This window comes from Astyanax mexicanus, chromosome 19 (assembly GCF_023375975.1).
Source record: "Astyanax mexicanus isolate ESR-SI-001 chromosome 19, AstMex3_surface, whole genome shotgun sequence".
Taxonomy (NCBI): domain Eukaryota; kingdom Metazoa; phylum Chordata; class Actinopteri; order Characiformes; family Acestrorhamphidae; genus Astyanax; species Astyanax mexicanus.
In genome coordinates this window covers 36797623-36818901 of record NC_064426.1, presented here as the reverse complement: position 1 = coordinate 36818901, position 21279 = coordinate 36797623, and the positions used below count along the sequence as shown (strand labels likewise).

The 21279-nt window shown below is 39.2% G+C and overlaps 1 protein-coding gene and 2 non-coding genes across 3 annotated transcripts in view; 2 read left to right on the top strand and 1 right to left on the bottom strand.

The window, feature by feature from the left end:
- Nucleotides 1–21279, bottom strand: part of crhr1 (corticotropin releasing hormone receptor 1) — a 244536-nt gene that overhangs the window by 92992 nt on the left and 130265 nt on the right. Inside the window, exon 5 of the mRNA XM_022665066.2 lies at nucleotides 11573–11658. Coding sequence (XP_022520787.1) covers nucleotides 11573–11658 — 86 coding nt within the window. The remainder of the gene's footprint in view (nucleotides 1–11572; nucleotides 11659–21279) is intronic.
- On the top strand, nucleotides 7590–7661 carry trnay-gua (transfer RNA tyrosine (anticodon GUA)). Its single transcript has one exon. It is a non-coding gene; the product is annotated as a tRNA-Tyr (tRNA).
- On the top strand, nucleotides 8190–8261 carry trnac-gca (transfer RNA cysteine (anticodon GCA)). Its single transcript has one exon. It is a non-coding gene; the product is annotated as a tRNA-Cys (tRNA).

The following is a 21279-nucleotide window of genomic DNA, read 5'->3' as shown; positions in this document are numbered from 1 at the left end:
AGCGGCCAGTGTTTGCAAGTGTCCACAAGCTGTGCCCTATTGCGTGCTCTGCTGTAAAGACCACCCAGGAAAAATCTAGTGCTATTAGCTCTCATATGATTGGTTATTAAATGGAAAACGGTAAGTATTATCGTTTAAAAGCTGTCATGCAATTAAAATAAAACAATTAAACTAAATAACTAAATTAATAAATAAAAGAAACAAAGAAACAGAGAGTACATGGAGACTTGAAAAATCAAAGGAACACATAACCTGACTGACGTTAGACTTACAACCACCGACAAATGACACTGAAACAAAGGGGACTATATGTACACACAGACGGAGACAGGAAACAGAAAACACCTGGGACCAGGTAACAAGGTGGCGGAGCTACAAACGAACAGGTGAGCACAGAAGACAGGAGCAAAGACACGGGAAAAACACACAGGGCAAATGCAAGGGGAAAGTAAATATTAAAACATTTGTTAGCATGGGTCTTCATATTAAATAAAAAAGTTATGATTATGGATTATGAATCAAGACTAGTCATAACTAAATAACATAAACTTTACCCTAATGTTTTAGGCTAAGCTCTAAGACCTTTATTAAGCACAAAGAATATTCTGCAATATAAAAACACTATCGAAGATATAGTTGGGCAATAGTTGCACCCAGAATAAAGATTACCAGGAACAATAAATGAATGCTCATCGCTATCTAACACCCCGCCAAAAGTCTAAAAAGTTGAAAGTTTAAATTGCAACAGTGAACAACTTGTGAATATATCTACACTGGTGGTCTGGAAGTGAGGAGTGTTCAGGTAAATGTCTAGTGTATTGCTATCTGGGCAATGAAAAAAACACAGGTGCAACACTGCCCAACTTTCACACTAACAATAAACAGAATACATAATGAAATAACATTGCTGTTCGCTTAAATGAGCTGAATCTGTGCAACATTCATTCATTTGATGTTCAACTGAGAATCAAAATCAGAAAATGGAAAATATATATATATATATATATATATATATATATATATATATATATATATATATATATATATATTATTTCATTTTTCGTTTTTGAATATAATACCAAAAAACAAATAAATAACGGCTGTTTTTTTCTGTTTTTTATTTGATGAGTCAAACAAAAATGAGAAAAAAAAAAAAAAAACAGAACAGGAGCTGAAATTAATTTTGATTTTTCACAAACATCTTATTCGAATTTCCATTCCACCTTAAATGCCTTAAAATACCTTTAAAAAAAGGAGTCATCCTTCATCAGTAAAAGTTTCATTTCACTTTATTCATGTCTAGAAATGACTGTCTTTATGCTCCTTTGGTTGCAAAAAAACCCCCAAAAATAACAAATATAGACTGTCTGTGAGTTACTGCAAGCATTTAAGGTGGAAAAAAGTCAGAATGAATCAAAATATAAATCAAGTTCAGCTCCTGGTCTGTTTTTTTTTTTGTCATTTTTGTTTGGATCATACAAGCCAATATTTGTTTTTTGGTATCATATTCCTTAACGAAAAATGAAACAATTAATATACATTTTTAAATTTTCCGCGCTGCACTGTTAAAATAGCAATGTGCCAAAGTCAGAGCGCATCTGGCTCTTAAAGGGAAGTGAATTTGGCAAGAGAAGATTTAGATGATTGGTTTAGTTCATGTTACTCCCAAAACACACCTATAATTAATTAATCAAGAAAATTAGTACATGCCTTTTGTGCGTTCTGAGCCCCACAAGGTGTATTATTTTATTTTTTTTCCTGTGTTGATGGCTCGCATTTAGAAATAATTAAACCACAAATCTGTGCTGTTTATTAGAACACTGGTTGACTTAGATCTATGCTTTGTGTTTATCAGCTTTAACTAATCCTATCATAACACAGAAATAAGAAAAAAACAGTAATTTTCCTCCAGATAATTAATTAAAGAGAGATTTGACAAGCTGTGGTTTGCAGCTTTCGTCTCCTGTTCACGCTGCGCTCAACCCAACAGATCCTATTCTCAGCTCCACAATGAAACTACCCAATCCAGACTCCATGACTGCACAGCTTGAGCTCGTCATGATCGCTAACAGAAGCAGTCTGCAGCATGTATAGCTGTACAGTATACTCCCTCTGACAGTAATGCAGAGCGTTTAACCCTTGTGTGGTGTTCATATTTTTGTTACTCGTTTACTTTGTTACTTGTATTTAATTCAGCAAAATTAAGCAATTTTACATTAAAATGTTTTACACATGCTTGCTTCACCTAAATTGCAAGCAGTATAAACAGCTTACATGGTTAATATTTGCCCTTTACCTTTCTTATGTTACATTTCTTTTAAAAAGTGCTACTCTTTTTTTATTAGTTTTTTAATAAAATGTAAAAGAAAATGAATTAAACTCAAGATATGAGTAGAAAATTTGTTTAATTTCAAATTTACAAATGAAGCAATGTTTATTAGCCCTTGGCCAAACATACTGTATGTAATATAATTGTTAAGGGGGGGGTGTACAGTGTGTGTTTATCAAAAATGTGTTTTGATATATGTTTTTCACAAAAAATGAGTCAATGCCAATGAGTTTGAGTTAGAAAAAAAAAAAATTTTTAGTATCATTTGATGAAAAATGAAAACGGGTCCCACAGACCGGAACACCACACAAGGGTTAAACTAATTCAGTTCAGTCCGAAGCGCTACGGCTAAGGCCTGGAATCTGACCTGGAGCAGCTGAAGTGAATTGAAAGAAATGTATAGCATTTGACTCATGTCTGTCTTTGTAATGCTCCATCATATTCTCCTCTGTACAGAGAGACAGACTAAATCCAGCTATTTAAACAGATCAGGATGTTGCACTTATGCTGTCAATCACACTGTGTGTTGTGGTAATCTCTAGTGTTCAGAGACAGGGAAGTACATCAAGGGCAACTCTCATTTTTAATGTAGCTGAACATTTATAAAAAAAAGGATTGGCATGACAAATAAAATAATAACTATATTTCCGCAATTTAAATTATTTAAATGAGGCAGTTTAGTTTACTTAGGCGCTTTCCCATTAGAAGGGAATCAATCAATCAATCAATCAGTCAATCAATCAATCAAGAATTTACCAAATTAAAGGTACTAAAAAACAAGGTTTAAATTATAAAATCAAGGAAACAATATAAGATTTAATTAAGAAGAAATACAATAATTCAATGCCACCTGTAGAGCATTAAATGAGCTCTGTAATTTTCTTGCTGCAGCATGAACAGAATCAGCTAAGCAATATCAAATTGTGTCATCTGCTTAAAGATGAGTTTTTCAGTCTAGAGGTAGAAGCAGAGCTAGCAATATCATTTATGTATATAATAAATAAAACTGGACCCAAAATTTAAATAATAAAGTAGTTAACATTAGTTAACCTAGCTAATATTAGCTAAAACATTCCCCACTAAAATAAAGTAGTTAACATTAGTTAACCTAGCTAACGTTAGCTAAAACATTCCCCACTGGGGCTATGTAATGAAGTGATATATTCTGGCAAATAACTGGACAGGGTCTTAATAAAATAAAATCAACCAGTGTGTTTACCTGCGTACCATAAACAAACATAACAAACATAAAACTGGACCCAAGTTCAGTAAAACTGGACCCAAAATTGAACCTTGTGGTACACCTTTAGATACTGATACCAAATCTGATTTATAATGATTCAGTGTCGTGCATTGTTTTCTGTCCTAGATTTATGAGACTCCAGACTTGGAGAGCTGTACCCCTGTGCAGATCATTGTCTTCTTCTCTGATGGGTTGTCTTTGCCTCATCCCAGAATGGACCTAGCAATTAACTGATGCATCGAATTTGGCCAAGCCACGTAGGAGGAGAAAACGCCAAACTGTGCATTACTGCGCTCCTCCAGGACCAGGGTAGTCCATTACTGACTGACGCTGGATTGTTTTTTTTTTTTTTTTTTTATTCGACTCCCTCAATCAATGCCTCAGTCAAACCCTTGACAGAAATCACATCATGAACCTGAGCCCATGAGCCCATGGGTATCATGCGATGGCAACAGTGCTGTGTAAGCAAGTAGGTGGACGGGAAATGTCCAAAAAGATACAAAACCAGCATTTTGTTGCTGTCACTTTAAAGATCTCGTATCTCCAGAATTTAAACTTTAAAGGAGAAGGATGAACTTTCTTAATTTTCACTGGAAGTCAAGGTATCCTTTTTTTTAAACTATAAAGCGCACCGGACTATAAGGCACATTATGCGGCACTAGTAAGGAACAGGAGTGTCGCTATGTTTTTCTTCTAATTCAGCAGACCTGTAAAGCCGTGCTAAGCTAAGTAAACCAAACTGTAATTCTCAATAAAAACACTTTCTTTTAAAAAGGTAAAAAAAAACACTGGATGCTAATCTACACAATTTTCTCTCTTAAATACTGTTTGGGTCAGTAAAGCGCTTCTGTTTTTGTACAGTAAGCTTAGATTTCCAGATTTCCACTAAGACTAACAGCTAGCCACGGTTAGCGGCTAATGTCGCCTGACAGAGCTACACTGAGGAACCCTGAGTGTTCCGGTAGGGCAGGGCAAAATTAGCTAGCAGTTTATCCCACATAGCTTATTTTAGTGGTGTAAACAAGCAGACTACAGTCTGATATACTCACCTCTGAACAGCGAAGGAGCTATTATTTTTTACAGTTTGCGGCTAATGCTAATGCTGCTCCTGCAGTGCTAGCCAGGGCTAGAAGCAGGCTACAGGTCGATAATGCTCACCTCTGAATGGCAAAAGAGCTAGTGCTTAGTGTGGTAAACAGATAATGCTAATGCTGCTCCTGCAGTGCTAGCTGGGGTTAGCAGCAGGTTACAGGCTGATAATACTCACCTCTGAATGGCAAAAGAGCTAGCGCTTAGTGTGGTTAGTGGCTAATGCAAAACATATTGTAGCATTTTTTTAATTTGTCCTTTAATCAACTCCCAGATTAACATTTTGCCCAAAGAAAATATTTTAAAAGAGATGTATTTTTGTATCTATACACACCTGTTTAAGGTTAGGGAATATAATGTAACATTTACACCAAATAATTGAGTAAGCAACTACCAAAATGGGGAATTTTATGTAAAAGAGTAAAAGCAGTGAAACCTATAGGGCAATACAGTGGCTTAGTGGTTAGCACGTTCGCTGGGGTCTTGGGTTCAAGTCCCTATCTGAGTGGAGTTTCAAAAAAACATGGAACACGGAAAATAAGGTCAATTGGATACTCTAAATGATCATCATATCATCAAAAACAAGCAAAAAACGTTCAGTTTTTGGTAACACTTTCATTAATGAATAACTTCCATTAATATACCATTAACTAACGATTATTACTGTTATTTTTTACATTTAAGAAACTAAAAAGTTGCTATCAGATTCATAAATACTAATGAACTAATGCATTGGCAACATAAACTGCAATTGATAAATATTTGCCTGGTTTAAAATTCATGATAACTAGCGATTTATTAATGTTCAAATTCTGACGAGATAATGAATGATTTGCTAACATTTGTAATATGAATATACATGCTGATAAATAAGTGTCATGTATGAGCATTTGTTAAAAAAAAAAAAATTAAAAATGAAACCTGTTTTAGTTCTGTAGACAAAAATTAGAATACATGTATTCTTTCCATTTCTGACGGATCACAGCATGACACTGCTTTTTCTACTCTTCCACAAAACCCCTGATTTTGTATCAAGTCATCTACCAATCATTCCGCACTGTAGACCACCGACAATTCAGAGATGGGATGCAGCATTCTGTCAGCTGTCTCTGAGACAGTAAGCGAGTGTTTCCACCCGTGGGAGCAACCGTAGCTCCCCTGCACTGCAGATATCGTTCCATCTAGATGGTTTTCTGACTTAGAGGCGTTCAGTCATAATCCCACAGATGGTGGCTTCGCACCAGTGGCTCCTCAGACAAGCTCTTTTAGAGTGTTTCGGAATTTGAGAACTTTAAAAACAAGGTCAGAATTCTAGAGGTCTAATGCATGGATTATGTTTAGTTTCACTGGTGCACCATCTGTTGGCTAAGTAGGTCACTAATAGGTATCCATTCAATTCATCTCGTTCATACATCTGCCTCGTTCTGTACTTGGTTGAGGATGGGCCTAGATGGAATCATTGGCGCAAACCCATTTCTAATTTGCCCCCCTACCCCTGGTTTTTGGGTGTATCTCTTCCACCTTGGAACAGAGTTAAAAGGGAAAGGGTAAAATCCTAAGGATCTACACAGCAAAATTGACAATGTCATATTAACCCTGTAAGAGTTTAATTTGACACTGTCCTAGATAACATATTGTCCCACTCATTATAGTGTTGAAATAACTCTACCACAAGAGTTAATTCAACACCGTATGGAACCATATATTAACCCTATGTAACTCTCATCAGTGTTAATATTTTAGCTTGAAGGAAATATTTAAGTTTGAAGGAACATGTAGCCCTAACACCCCCCCCCCACACACACACACACACACACTTCTCCAGCCTCAATACACCCTACCCTACCCTAAGCTTGCATGCTCAAACAGTGGGGTAGGACCAATTGGTAGAGCCAAGGGTTGGAATGGGATTGAGCCATTAAAATCAAAAGGTACCACACACCATCATCTAAGCCTTTAGTCTGAGCGCTAAAAGACACAGTATTCTGAAAATGCCCCTTCCCTAATAGGTGTATCTTTATAAAAACCAGACATTACACATGTAAATGAAGAGCTCATCTGTAATTGGTTAGTGTTGATGAGTTGCAAGTCCCTGTTCCAACTGTTCGTGATAATGACTGCAGCCCAGCTGGTGTCTGCATAGCTAAGGAAGCATATCCTGCCATGTGGCAGCGTTAAGGAAGCCGCACTCTGTGGCCTGCAGTGGTGTTAAAGCAATATTATGTAACCCGCTGTTATACCCCTCTCGTGTGCTACATCATCCGTGACAACTGGAGGCATATTTAGGGACGGCCTTAAATTCACTGCTTCAAAGGCTCCAGTCTCTTGCAGTGCTGCTGTGAACCTCGTTTGAAGCGCCAGCGCTCCCTGCAACTTGTGTTCTCAGAATTGTGTGGCCTCATTTTTTTTTTTTTTTTGCTCATTCAAAGGTGATCTGGGAAAAAATAGGGAAAAAAAAACAAAACAGAGTTGTCCTTTGTTGGAAAAATGAGAAGACAAAACTCGTTGTGGTTTTGATACTGATGCCTGCAGTATGTGGATGAGCACTGTCCAAATTATAGATGAGCATTGTCCTGTTGGAATAGTGCACCAGTGTGCAGGTTCAGAAAAAAAAATAGGTATAAACCCCACGGTTCGGCACGTTTTTAGTCTCACCTTTATAAACTTCATAATAACAATGGAACTTCATTATAACTATGTTTTACACTCCTCTGTGAGATAACTTCATGATGTCCATCAATCGGTTGTTAGTAAAACAGCGGGTGCATCAGACAACTCGCATTCAATTTCACGCATTGGTTCTGATGTAAAAAGCAGGTATTACAGTTTGGCTTATGTGCACATAGTCCCTCACTTGAAGGTGCTTTGTTTAGCAATGGCTATTGGCTACTTTGGCTAAGATTCGTTTACACAAAGTAGTACTTTCAAGGGGGTATAGCTCAGCGGTAGAGCATTTGACTGTAGATCAATAGGTCCCCAGTTCAAATCTGGGTGCCCCCTATGTCCAGTCCCTTCATTAGGAGCAATTTGTTTAGCAATGGCTGTCGGCTACCAGTTAAACTTTTGGTAATTTGGCTGAGAATTGATTTCACAATGTATAATCCATGCAATTGAATGCATTTTTAGGTGGGTTGTACCAAAGGGTCTATAGCTCAGTGGTAGAGCATTTGATTGCTGATCAAGAGGTTCCCGGTTCAAATCCAGGTGCCCCCTATGTCCAGTGCTTTCTTTAGCAATGGCTATTGGCTACGCATTTTGGATAAGACTTGTTTACACAAAGTATAATTCATGCATTTGAATGTATTTTAATAGATAGTACTTCCAAGGGGTTTTAGCTCAGTGGTAGAGCATTTGACTTCAGATCAAGAGGTCCCCGTTCAAATCTGTGTGCCCCTTATGTCCAGTCCCTTGCTTAAAGGCTATTTGCTTAGCAATGGCTGCTGGCTACCACTTTAGATGTGGTTGATCTGGCACAGATTTGTTGTTACAATGTAGAATCCATATATTTTAAAGTGCATTTTATTGAATGGGGGTACAGCTCAGTTGTAGAGCTTTTGACTGCAGATCAAGAGGTCCCTGGTTCAAATCCAGGTGCCCCCTATGTCCAGTCCCTTGCCTAAAGGTCCTTTGTTTAGCAATGGCTGCTGGCTACCTCCGCTAAGATTTGTTTGTACAATTTATTCCCCTACAGTTGATTTTAAAAGCTGCTGCTGCTGTGTTTTTATGAAGACAGCAGCAGTATATGGGTATAAGCATTGTCCTGCAGGAAATGCACACCAAAGTGTACATTCAGAAAAGCTGGAGCCGCTGGTTGCGAGACCTTTTTAATGTAATGAGTCAGTGACAGGTGTAGCACAGCCTCCTGCTGTATGACTGTAACTGTCAGCCCGTGCATTAGCGGCCTCCTTTCCAGCAGCCTGATTCCACTGACGGCGAATGCTTTCTCACTTTGAGAGCCTCCCTGAGGACAGCATCCCACCACGCCTGGTTAAACGTTCACTTTGAAAGCAGATAAAGAGCCTGTACATTATTAATCTGCTCTTCCTGCTCCTCATCTTACAATAGATGACAGCTGATAAATCTTGCACACGCGCAGTCTTACTGTATCTGTGATACAGTGTACTTCTTCGGCTGGCCAGTCTCTGCATTGCTATCCTGTTCCAGTTATCTGTTTGCTTTTCTTTTCTTTTTATTTTTATGCTATGCATTTTTTGAGTTATAGATGTTGTTCCAACTCCAGAGAGGTTAATCTTTAGCTTTATGTACAGTATGTATTTTTGATTGCATATATATATATATATAGCGAATCTGGCAGAAATCACTTTTAAATTCGATACAAAATGCCTCAAACCTTTAGCGTCCACAGGACATGGCAAAAGTCATGGGACCCAATAGTAGCAGCATGTCCGATGGCATTTGGCATGTGAGTCTATATTGGAAGTACTAGTGTAGTAAAGCTAGCCCTATACCAGTACTTTTCAACCCTGCTTTTGGAGAGCTTTGTTTCTACAGATTTCCACAGGCTCCAACCCTAATTACCCTCACCTGATCCAATTAATCAGTGCCTGCAGGAGTTCCTGATTGGCTGAATAGGGTGTTTTCAAACTATCCAGAAAAACGGTTGGTTTGGGAACAATCGCTGTATACAGTATGCTCTATATAGCTCTATATATCGATTAATGAACAAAAAAAGTCAGCCATTGCTTTTCAACCATGCTTCAACAGAATTAAAAAAAAAATATATATACTCATTAAACATGCTTAAACAAAAATAATGGTACCCATAACTTATTTAACCATATTTTGTTGCACAATCTTTTGTTGAGGCAATCACTGCAATCAAACGATTCCCGTAACTGTCTATGAGACTTCTGCACCTCAGCAGGTATTTTGGCCCACTCCTCATGAGCAAACAGCTGCAGTTGTCTCAGGTTTGAAGGTGGTCTTTTCCACACGACATGTTTCAGCTCCTTCCAAAGATACTCAATAGGATTTAGGTCAGGGCTCATAGAAGACCACTTCAGAACAGTCCAATACTTTCCACTTCTTGCCATTCTTGGGTGTTTTTAGCTGTGCGTTTTGGGTCATTATCCTGTTGCAAGACCCATGACCTGTGACTGATTGTGAATTCACTGTTCAAAATCAATGTCAGATTTTAATTTGTTAATTTTCGTAGAATTTTGATTTATTGTTACTTTTGTCCGATTCTAATTATTTCTCTGACGAACAATTTTGTCTATGTGTGAATATACTTGCATAGTTCACAAACAATCCAAACCCACAGCGCAATCATTCTGATGCAGCATAATCAGTGAATAAATTCTAAATATATTCATCTAATCTACTACTACTCAGTTTACCATGAACTAATAATCCAACACATTCAGGCAAAAAGAAAGGAAAAAATGCAAAATATGCCCATTTTTATCTTAACAGTGGAGAGTTTCACATTTGCAATGTATATCAGAGCATCTGTTACATAAATCCCATTTGTGCTTGAACCCGGGGCCATCTGCATCATGCTCAGGCATTCTGCCAAGTCACCTACAGCACCACTTCACTTAGGTCAGAGTGTTCTTTACTGTACTCTATAAGAGCACGTCTTCTGCTCCAGTTAATGGATCTGTACTGGAAGCGGCTGTGTTAACCCTTCCATGTCGAGAGATATTACTGTTGCATGCTGGTTATACTAGCATGGAATCTCCCTAAGTTTAACAGTAATGTAAGCCTCTGGTCTACAAGACCCAGACTGCACCACACGCTGACTTCACTCCCTCACACAATTAATTGCATTTTACTGCACGCGGCACCTCCAGTAAGTTAATCACCAGAATATTGATTACACCTGTTCGCACCTATATAAATACACCCTCAATCCACTCACACAGACCTTGCTGTGTATTGTTGGTTTTCCATGTATGATTTGTTTATCCCTTTGCCTGTGTTTACCCTCTTATGTAAGACCTTGTTTTGTTTTTTAACCTCGATTTTGCCTAGGTTGTAAACGTGTAAACCTCTGGCCTACCTCTGGCCTACAAGACCCAGACTGCACCACACACTGACTTCACTCACTCACATGATTGCATTTTACTGCACTTCACAGCACCTCCAGTAAGTTAATCACCAGGATATTGATTACACCTGTTTGCACCTATATAAATACACCACTAACTCCACACACACACCTTGCTGTGTATTGGTGGTTTTCCATGTATGATTGGTTTATCCCTTTGCCTGTGTTTACCCTCTTGAGTAAGACCTTGTTTTGTTTTTTAACCTCGATTTTGCCTACTTGTGATGACCCCTTTTTTTGCTTTTGTTAACCTAAAATCTAGTTTTCTCTGATATTGCCTGCTCGTGTATGACATTTGGACTCTTTCCTGTTTATGGTGTGTTTACTTTCCATTGCTGCTGTATACTGGTATTGACCCTGAGCTGTTTACTGGTTCTGGCTGTTTCCTGTACAGCTTTTTTACAGATTTTTGTCAATAAACCATTTTGGTAACACTTTACTTGGATGGTCCATTTATTATGATGCTCAACTAACATTCAACTGCATGTCTATAAAATTCAAACCCTAATCTTAATATTTTAGCATTGGGTTTAGGGTTAGATTTAAAGCTTAGGTTAAGGGTTAAGGTTAGGGTCAAGTGTAGGGTTAGATTTCATGGTTGATTAAGGGTTAAGGTTAGGGTTAGGTGTAGGGTTAGATTCTAATTTGAATCATTTACATTCAACATAGGGTTCAGATGCATTTAATAGACATTCATTTGAATGTTAGTTGAATGTGAGTTGAGCATCAACAAGGCCATCAAATGGACCATCCAAGTAAAGTGTTACCACCATGTTGTTGAAGAAATACAGTATTTTATAGAGTTTAAAATTTAAAAAAAAGAAAAATGGCCTCATACCTCTTCATTAAGTATTTCCAGACACTGCGAGTAGTCCGCCTTCCTTGCCCACGTCCCGTTGTCCAGACATTCTCTGTAGACATTATCTGAAACATGACAAAGCAGAAAAAGATAGGGCATATTAGCAATATTGGTCTGAAAACCAACATCCATGCATGACAGTGCCTTTACAGCGAGGAACAAACTGATGACAGATGATTTCTTTACAGGTGTCAAATACAATTTTGAAAGCGGCATCCAAATAGTATTGACAAACACAGGATTTCCTGGCGCTGTTTACAGAGTGTGAGATCAATGTTGCAATTGCTGAAAATGGCTCTGGTTAGCGAATAGCCCAGCTGCCGTATTACCTTTTCCCTGTATTTCATCTGTATTTAATCTAATGTTCAGCTCAAACCCGGTGGCAGCTGCAGGCTAGGCTGGCATCCTGTCACTCCGGCAGATTTATGAATATGATCTGCCTCCTCCGCCAGACATTCCTACCGGCCTCGATCAATATTCAAGCCCCCCCGACTCTCCCGCCCCCGTGATATTCCAGGCTCCCCTAGGAAAAGAAAACCCATCAATACTTGACCTCGGCATCTGACGCAGTTAAAAATAGTTAGCGCTTTCACATGCAAATGCAGGTTAGCGCTAAAACAACGAAAGCGCTAATCACCTGCCTACATCTTTTTTCCCAAACTTTCTCTGATGGCTTTCTCTCTTCGCGTCTTGCATCGTCCAAATGCCAGAGTTTCCATGGAGACTTGATGTAACTTCGCCAGTGTGGGCGGGTGGGTGAGCGCTGCGAAGTGAAGCGTTTTCATTTCTTTTCTTTTCTTTTCTTTTTTCCTTTAGTGTGATGCAGCATCCCACATCCCACACCTCCGAGAAGCCCCGGAGGATCGGCGTTAAGAGACAGCCTAATAATGATCCAGTTAAAAGACTGGTAGCCACGCTGGTGTTCAATGGAAGGTTCAGACACACTGGGCTCAGTAATTGATTGTTTTGCTGGGGTGCTGGCAACCCGTCGCCGATCACATCGTCTCACATCGCCTCGCACACTCCCGAGTTCAGACTTTAGAAACGGAATATCAACAATCATGGGAACTCCTCCGTCTGATTTGTCAGAATTCCAGATATTTCGAAGGCAGTAGAACGTTGAGGAATGAGACTGAATTGAGTAAAAGAGCTGTCTCTCTATCTATTTCTTTCTCTCTGTCTACTCTCGACTTTTCCTGGGTTTTGCAATCTACACTCTTCTTGTCTCTTTCTGCCCCCTCTCCTCTCCTCTCTTTCTATCTGTTTCTTTCTCTATTTCTGACTCTCTCTAACTGATGTATGTTTCCTTACTCTTCCTCCCTCTCACTCTATCTCTCTGAGTTATGACTCAAAACTCTCTCTCTCTTTTTCAATTCTTGAATTGACCCTCAACTATTTGTTTCTCTCTCTCTTTCTCTCTTGCTCAATTCTGACTCAATTCAACTCTCTCTCAGTTTTTTGACTCTCAATTCTTTCTCTCTCATCTCTCATTCTCGACTCCCTCTCTCTAATTTCTGATTCTCAACTCTTTCTATCTCTCATCTCTCATTCTCAACTCTCTGATTTCTGACTCTTAACTCTGATTCTCTCTCTGTTATGACTCAACTCTCTTTTTGAGTCTCAATTTTTTGTCTCTTTCTCTCTCTTTTTTGACTCTCAACTATTTCTTTCTCTCTTCTCTCATACTTGACTCTCTCTCTCTCATTTCTGATTCTCAACTTTCTCTCTCTTTGTTATGACTATCTTCACTCTTTTTTTCTCCTATATACTAATCTAATACTTTCTTTTTCTGTCTTTTCTTTCTCTCCCTTCTTCTCTCATTTTTCTCTCACAATACCCCATCTCTGCTCTCTCTCTCTCTCTTCTCCTCGTTTTAACACAGAGTATAATAGCCTCTTAGTGCGCTACTAAAACTTTCCTCATAATCATGTCAGAGTTATGACTCATTGCTCGCTCTCTCTCTCTTCTCGCTCGAGTCTCAACCCCTTTCTCTGTCTCTAATCTTTGAATCTCAACTCCCTTTCCCTTTTCTTCATTCGTGACTCACAACTCTCTCTCTTTCTCTCTCTTTTTTTCATGTTTTACTCTCAAGTCTTTCTCTCTCATCTCTCATTCTCAACTCCCTTTCTCTCATTTCTGACTCTCAACTTCTCTGTTATGACAGCTCAACTCTTTGTAACTTTCTTTTTTGGCTCTCAACTATTTCTTTCTAATTTCCGACACTCAACTATTTCTCTCTCATCTCTGATTTTTGACTCTCTTTCTCCGATTTTTGATTCCCAACTCTCTCTTTCTCTGTTATGACTCAGCTTTCTTTCCTCTCTCTTTTTCTATATCCCAATCTATATTTTTCCAAGTCTCTTTTTCTCTCTCTCCCTTCTACACGCATTTGTCTCTCACCCCAACTATTTCTCTCTCTCGTCTCACATACTCGATTCTCTTTCTCTAATTTTGAATTATTATTACTCAACTTTCTTTACTCTCTCTTTTTCTATGTCCCAAAACTCTCTCTACTTTCTTCTCTCATTTTTCTCTGACCCTACCCTTCTCTCTGCTCTTTCTCTCTATATCTATCTCTCGCTCTCTTCTCCTTATTCTTACACACAGTATAATAGCCTATAAGTGCACAGTTATGACTCATTACTCTTTCTCTCTTTGAGTCTTAACCCACTCTCTCTCTCTCTCTCTGTCTCTCTCAACTCTCTTTTCCTCATGCTCATTTCTGACTCTCAACTCTCTCTCTCTTTCTCTCTCTCTCATATTTTACTATCAAGGCTTTCTCTTTCATTTCTCATTCTCAACTCTCTCTTTTAGAACTAAACTCTCCTCTTTTTGAGTCTTAACTCTTTATCTCTCTCTCTCTCTCTCTCTCTCTCTCTCTCTCTCTCTCGCTTACTCATTCTTAGTCTCTCAATTCTTTCTCTCTCTCTTATTTCTGACTTTCCCTGGTTCTATATATCTCTTCTCTCTCTCTCTCTCTCTCTCTCTCTCTCTCTCTCTCTCTCTCTCTCTCCCTTCTTAAATTTTTCTCCTGCCCGATTTTTATCTTTGCCCCTATTCTCTCTCTCTAATCTTTCACATTCTTTCCCCTCTTTTTTCTCTCGCCTCCTCTTTTCCCTACCATTTTATGCTCTCTCTTATGATCTGTCACTTTCTTTATTCATCAATCTGTTCCTTGTTTTCCTTTGTGTTGTATTTGCTCTCTCTCTCTCTCTCTCTCTCTCTCTCTCTCTTTTTTATCCTCGTTCTAACACACAGTCTTACAGCCTATTAGCGCACTACTAGAACGTTCCTCTTAATCGTGTCAGAGTATAAATGTCATGGGAAGCACTAGCACACACATATATATATATATATATATATATATATATATATATATATATATATATATATATATATATATATATATATATAAATATAATAGAAAGTAGGTAGAATTGAATAGACAAACTGCAGGTAGATTAAATTGCGCTGCACAGAGCCGGGAACACGTTTTATATGTTGTAAGGGGCTCTGAGAGCCCTGCGGCTGCAGGAGGCTGCGCTGCTAATTGACTCAATCCCTTATCAGCAACTGCCAAAGAATTACTCCAGCCACCCGGGACTAGATCTGAGTTTAATAACCGAGCTAATGACGCAACGACAGCAATTTATATTAAGGATAAGAGTAGTATCACTGGCAGCAACACAGCAGACACCCACACACTCACGCTTGTTTGCCATTAGCGGCTTGTGGTGCGTTCCAACTGACTTACAGCAGAGAGGACCAGGCTTACAACAGCCTGTCAACAGAAGCAAAGGCGAGCCTAATGCCTGGCCCAAACTACACTGAGAAAAAGTCCACCCACAGCGTCCTGTGAGCGGCGTCTTGTGAGCAATGATGAAGAATTAGAGCATGACCAGCACAAACTGTGCAGGAACAGATTCAGAGCTTCAGTCTCAGACTTTACATCTAGCAGATACTGTAGATCGGCTAGGTAGAAGCCTCTAATAGAGTGGACACAGTGTTTAAAAACTCCAGCAGCACTGCTGTATCTGAAAACTCCAATGCTGCCAATGCCAGCACAACCTATAATAATCTAATCAAAATTTTCATTCAAAAATCTAAATCTAAAAAATCTAAAAAGTGTGACTTGCCTTTACTCCTTACTTACTTAATTGTTTTAAGGCAGCTGGTTTCCTCAATTTTTTTAAACTATGGGGGATGAAAACTTGAGTTAGCATAAATTAAAACATCAAGTTATTACAAATAAAGAAGAATCACTACACACTGATGGTGAATGTTAGTCAGAAACTGTTGGACACACCCAGTATGCAAATATATTGTGACAGAAGCCAATGGAAAAGAAGCTGCTAATGGAAAGTTTTTACAAATTGGTTCAACTCAAAGATCAGAGTTTGAATGTTTTTTATGTGCCCACAAATGTTCAACTAACTCAAAATAGTTGAGTATTGTTTAGAAATATCCAATTTTATGTAAAACAGACTTAAATCATTTGAGTTCAAACAACGTATGGGTTTACAGTGTGGGAGCAATACAGCCAGATCTACAGTGAAAAGGTTTTTAGCCAAAAAGTCCCATTGCACTTCTGTGGCAAGATGAAAATTGCTGTTCACAGATACTCTCCATCCAACGCGGCTGAGCTTCAGCTGTTTTACAAAGAATAATAGGCACAAATCTCAGTCTGAAAATGCGCAAAACCACAAAACTGGTAGAGACATATCCTAAAAGACTTGAGTGCTTGCAAAAGCTATAAGAAATGTCTGGAGCAAGAGCAGCATTAGGAGAGAACAGTGTGGTCGTGACCCAAGGAGGACCAATGTCACTCCAACAGACTGTCAGCAGCAGCAGCAGCAGCAGCAGCAGCAGTAGCAGCGGTGGTGTTGCGCAGATGCTGAGCTAGCTTTCTTTAGTCGTCATAAGAGCCTGCCGCAATGCCGCCTGACTGCACTCTAAGCAAAAGCGGAGGTAATAAAAGAGGTCAGCAAGGGCAGATAAAGACGGCCAGGGCCTGAAGGGCGGAGTGAGGGTGGATGAGATTTACATAGCTTTTTATTTCCCTCCATGCCAGAATGCTATTGACCTTTGCTTGGTTAGCCTGAGGAGACTAAAGGCTTCAAAAGTTGCTTTCCTTTAAAAAAACAAACAAACAAACAAAAAATAATAAAAAGAAAAACACATTGATTGATCTGCACTGTAAGACTGGATGAATTTACTGGATGAATGAAGTTGAATTTACTTTAAAAATTTGAGGAAACTGTTTGCGTTAAAAAAGTTAAGCAATAGGTAATGAAAACTTAAGTTAGCATAACTTAGAACATCAAGTTATTTCAACTAAAGGGGAAGTTGATTTAACTTTTTTTTTGTTATACTGTAAGACCAGGTAAGCTGAGTTTACTTAACTTTTTTTAAGGTAGCCGGTTTGCTCAATTTTTTTTTAAGTAATGGAAAATGAAAACTTGAGTTAACATAAATTAAAACATCAAGTTATTACAACTAAAGGGGAAGTTGATTTATTTCTAAGGTAGCCCAGGGGGAATCACTACACACTGATGGTGAGCGTTAGTCAGAAACTGTTGGACACACCCAGTATGCAAATAGATTGTGAAAAGATAGAAGCCAATGGGAAGAAGCTGCCAATGGAAACAGACTCAAAGATCTCAGTTTGAATGTATATCTGTGCCTAAAAATGTTAAACTAACTCAAAATAGTTGAGTATTCTTTAGAAAAATCCAAGTTTATGTAAAATAGTCTTGTCCAGTCTGAAGAAGTGTATCTTGTGTAAAAGTGTTCCTATCTAGAGCTTAGTAGCCTATAGAGGAAAACCCAAGCAAAAACCCATTGCTCATTATCTTCTACTGTGTCTAGCAATTACACAGATTAAACAGATTAGCAGTGAGCCTATATATCACAATGGTTTTCTCACAAGTAGGAGAGTGGAGATTCTAGTAGGCCCTTTTATTGCTCTCAATGGCCGTTAATGTTCTTAGAACGTTCAGCAGCAGTCAAAATATGGAAACACCTACTCATTCAATGTTTTATCGATCACACACACATAAAACCCACCAGTAAGCATGCAGAATGTGAGGCTCGGTAGTAAAGTCTTATTTACTGTGACAGTGGTCTGCGTGTCATTATGGTCTGGACTCTTTTTACAGCAGCAGATTTTTAAAAAAGTCTACTGTTGAGTGCCTGGAGGGAAATGACTACACACTGACGGTCTGATGGTGTCAGAAACTAGGTGTGCCATTGATTGAGCTACAAAGATCAGCTTAGACAATCTTACAGACAACTGTTTAAGACAATCTTACGGTCTGTGTGCAATAATGGTCTGGACTCTCTTTACTGGAGCAGATAAAAAAAGTCTACTGTTGACTGCCTGGAGGGAAATGACTACACACTGATGATCTGATGGTGTCAGAAACTGGGTGTGCCATTGATTGAGCATCAAATGGCAGCTTTAGACACTTTTACAGTCAACCAGCTCTCAGGAAAAGAGTGTGAATACTGTTGCACTGATGTAAATTTTGCATTTATTTCCTGATCATTTTAGAGCACTTAAATGTAATTTAGCAATTTCATTCTGGTATGTCAACTGGTTGACTGTAAGATTGTCTAAGCTGATCTTTGATGCTCAATCAATGGCACACCCACTTTCTGACACCATCAGACCGTCAGTGTGTAGTCATTTCCCTCCAGGCAGTCAAGAGTAGGCTTTGTTTTTTTTAATCTCCTGCTGTAAAAAGAGTCCAGACCATTATGGAACGCAGACCACTGTCACAGTAAATAAGACTTTACTACCGGGCCTCACATTCTGCGTGCTTACTGGTGGGTTTTATGAATCTGGCCCATTGTGAGCACAGCCTTACGAAATATAAGAAATATAAGAAATGTAAGAAATATATGAAAGTATGCACCAGCATTTATAAACTCTACTTTATGTGAAAACTATGTTCTCAACACATTTCCACGTTTTTTTTCATGGCTGCAGTAACAGAGCTCACGGTGACTCGGATCAGAAAAAAGCCCCTTAAAACGAGTAAATAATGAAAGTGAAGAAGTGGAGAAGTTGAGAAAAGCTACCTGGGCATGAATCACACCTATTATGAGTGTGAGACTGAAGAGTCGGCGGCGGTTTCTCGCTGAGCACGTTCTTAGAGAGGGGTGAAAATATGAGCCCTTGATTAAAGTGAGGCATTCAATGTCATCCTATTCTTTACAGCTCTGATAGTTCGCAGTGTGAACACCCAATACACATTCATCAGCAGCCTTGTCTTTTTTTTCTCTCTCTCTCTCTCTCTCTCTCTCTCTCTCTCTCTCTCCCTCTCTTTCTCTCTCTCTCTGCCTTTTATGCACACCCACGCACACCTTCTCCTCTCTACTCGTGCAGTCCACACACACACACATACACACACTCTCAAACACACACACATCTGCATTTACAGCATACAGCACAGTCTTCCTAAATGGAGGAAAAGGTGGAGACTGTTAGGATGCTTTCACACCTGCCTCGTTTGCAGGTGTGAAAAGGGCCGCGAACCACGGTCCGGACCAAAGGACCAGATTTTGGTCCGACCAAGAGAGGTGGTCTCGGTCCGGATCTTCTGAACCATGGTCCGGTTCTCCTGCAGTGTGAAAACGCTTTTCTGGATGGTTCGAACTTTCAGACCAATTACAGGAAGCTGAGCAGCATTCCTCAACAACAGCAGCAGAAGAAGAAAAATAACTACCAACTACTACTGACTGCAGCCTGCGGGAAGGCGGAGTTGGAGGTCCAGCGCGTCCAGTCCCACCCACTTTGTCCACGCCACGCCTTATCAGTCTCGCAAGCTTGTAGTGTATACACAGTATTTAAGCCGGACGACGCGGCACATTATATTTAAAGTCTGCTATGCTGACAAAGTGGGCGGGGCTGGACGCGCTGGACGTCCAACTCCGCCTTCCTGCAGGCTGCAGTCAGTACCCTCTCACAATAACCGGAAAAGCAGGAAAAATGAGCCGTGGATACAGCTGCTTCAGGACGAGCACGTTCGTTTGGCGAAGTTAAACTATCCCAGAGTACTGTGCCTGAAGTTGCTGCTGCTGGTATAAAAACCACAACACGCCAACTTCAGACACATGTCCTTCTAAAACCAATCAGCGTCAGGTTAAGGAAAACGCATCGATACGTAAGTGATGATGAAAGGATGTAGGAGTAGCACACAAAGGTATTTGGTGGGCTCATGTTGGACACACCCAGTATGCAAATAGTTAATGGCAACAGATTAAAATCTGTTATTGCAAGTTGGTTCAACTCAAAGATCTCAGTTTGAATGTATATCTGTGCCCACAGATGTTCAACTAACTCAAAATAGATGAGTACTGTTTAAAAATATCCAATTTTATGTAAAACAGACTTAAATCATTTGAGTTAAACAACATATGGGTTAACAGTGTATGTGTGTGTGTGTTTGTGTAGTTGGGCGTGTTCTGGACTTCTTGTACTGCATGCAGAATTAGATTTTCAGCTTTGGTGCTCTTGCTAAGGAGCTTCCCCCTGATTTTAGCAGGAAACGAGGAATTAAAACTTGAGCCAAACCATAGTAAACAACTATTTTTCATAGCGTTTTTTCCGACTGACCCATGGCCACTCATACACATTCCCTCACCCTGGATTTTTAACCACATCCTTGGCTGCCAGTCTTGATCTTCTCTCCCATAAATGTGATACAAGCATTATTATGAGCACAGCTGACAGACAGCAACATGTTTCCTCACTAACACTGCCCTCTCTGTTCCTGCTGTTGGCTACCAGAACCCACCGTAAAGCCTGTAAAGCTACTGCTTGATTAAAATGCCAGATGTTGAGGATGGACCAGGATCAACAACGCAGAAGACACTTTGTTCTCAGAAGCACAGGACCACAGTAGCTGTGTCAACGGATCTGAATTAAGGTGTTTCCTTAGGCAACAGCTTGGGAACAATAAGATTCCACTTAAAAATGATGAGTTTCTTTGATTTTACCAAATTAAAAAACCTCTGGAATATAATCAAGAGGAAGATGGATGATCACAAGCCATCAAACCAAGCTGAACTGCTTGAATTTTTGCATCAGGAGTAAAGCAGCATAAAGTTATCCAAAAGCAGTGTGTAAGACTGGTGGAGGAGAACATGCCAAGATGCATTCTTTGCATTATTTGAGGTTTAAAAGCTCTGCATTTTTCTTATTTCTGCCATTTCTCATTTTCTGCAAATAAATGCTCTAAATGACAATATTTGTATTTGGAATTTGGGAGAAATGTTGTCTGTAGTTTATAGAATAAAACAACAATGCTCATTTTACTGAAACATAAACCTATAAATAGCAAAATCAGAAAAACTGATTCAGAAACTGAAGTGGTCTCTTACATTTTTCCAGAGCTGTATATAAGTTGTGAGGGTTTATCTTGTGAGTGAGAATGAACAGTGGCCAGTGTGCCCTATGTAAGTTGAACTTTTGTTAAATGCTGGAAAATGTACTTTTGCACATATTTGCGTGTTTTTGTAAGTTTCTTGTCTGCACCCAAAGGTTCTTCTACAATCCCAAATCAGAGGATATTGTTACAGTATGGACATAACAGGCTGATAACAGGCTGGATGGTCCTTTTTTCTTTGCTGACCATTTTTTCCAAGCTAGATCTGGAATACTGATTTGTCTGTGTGATGGT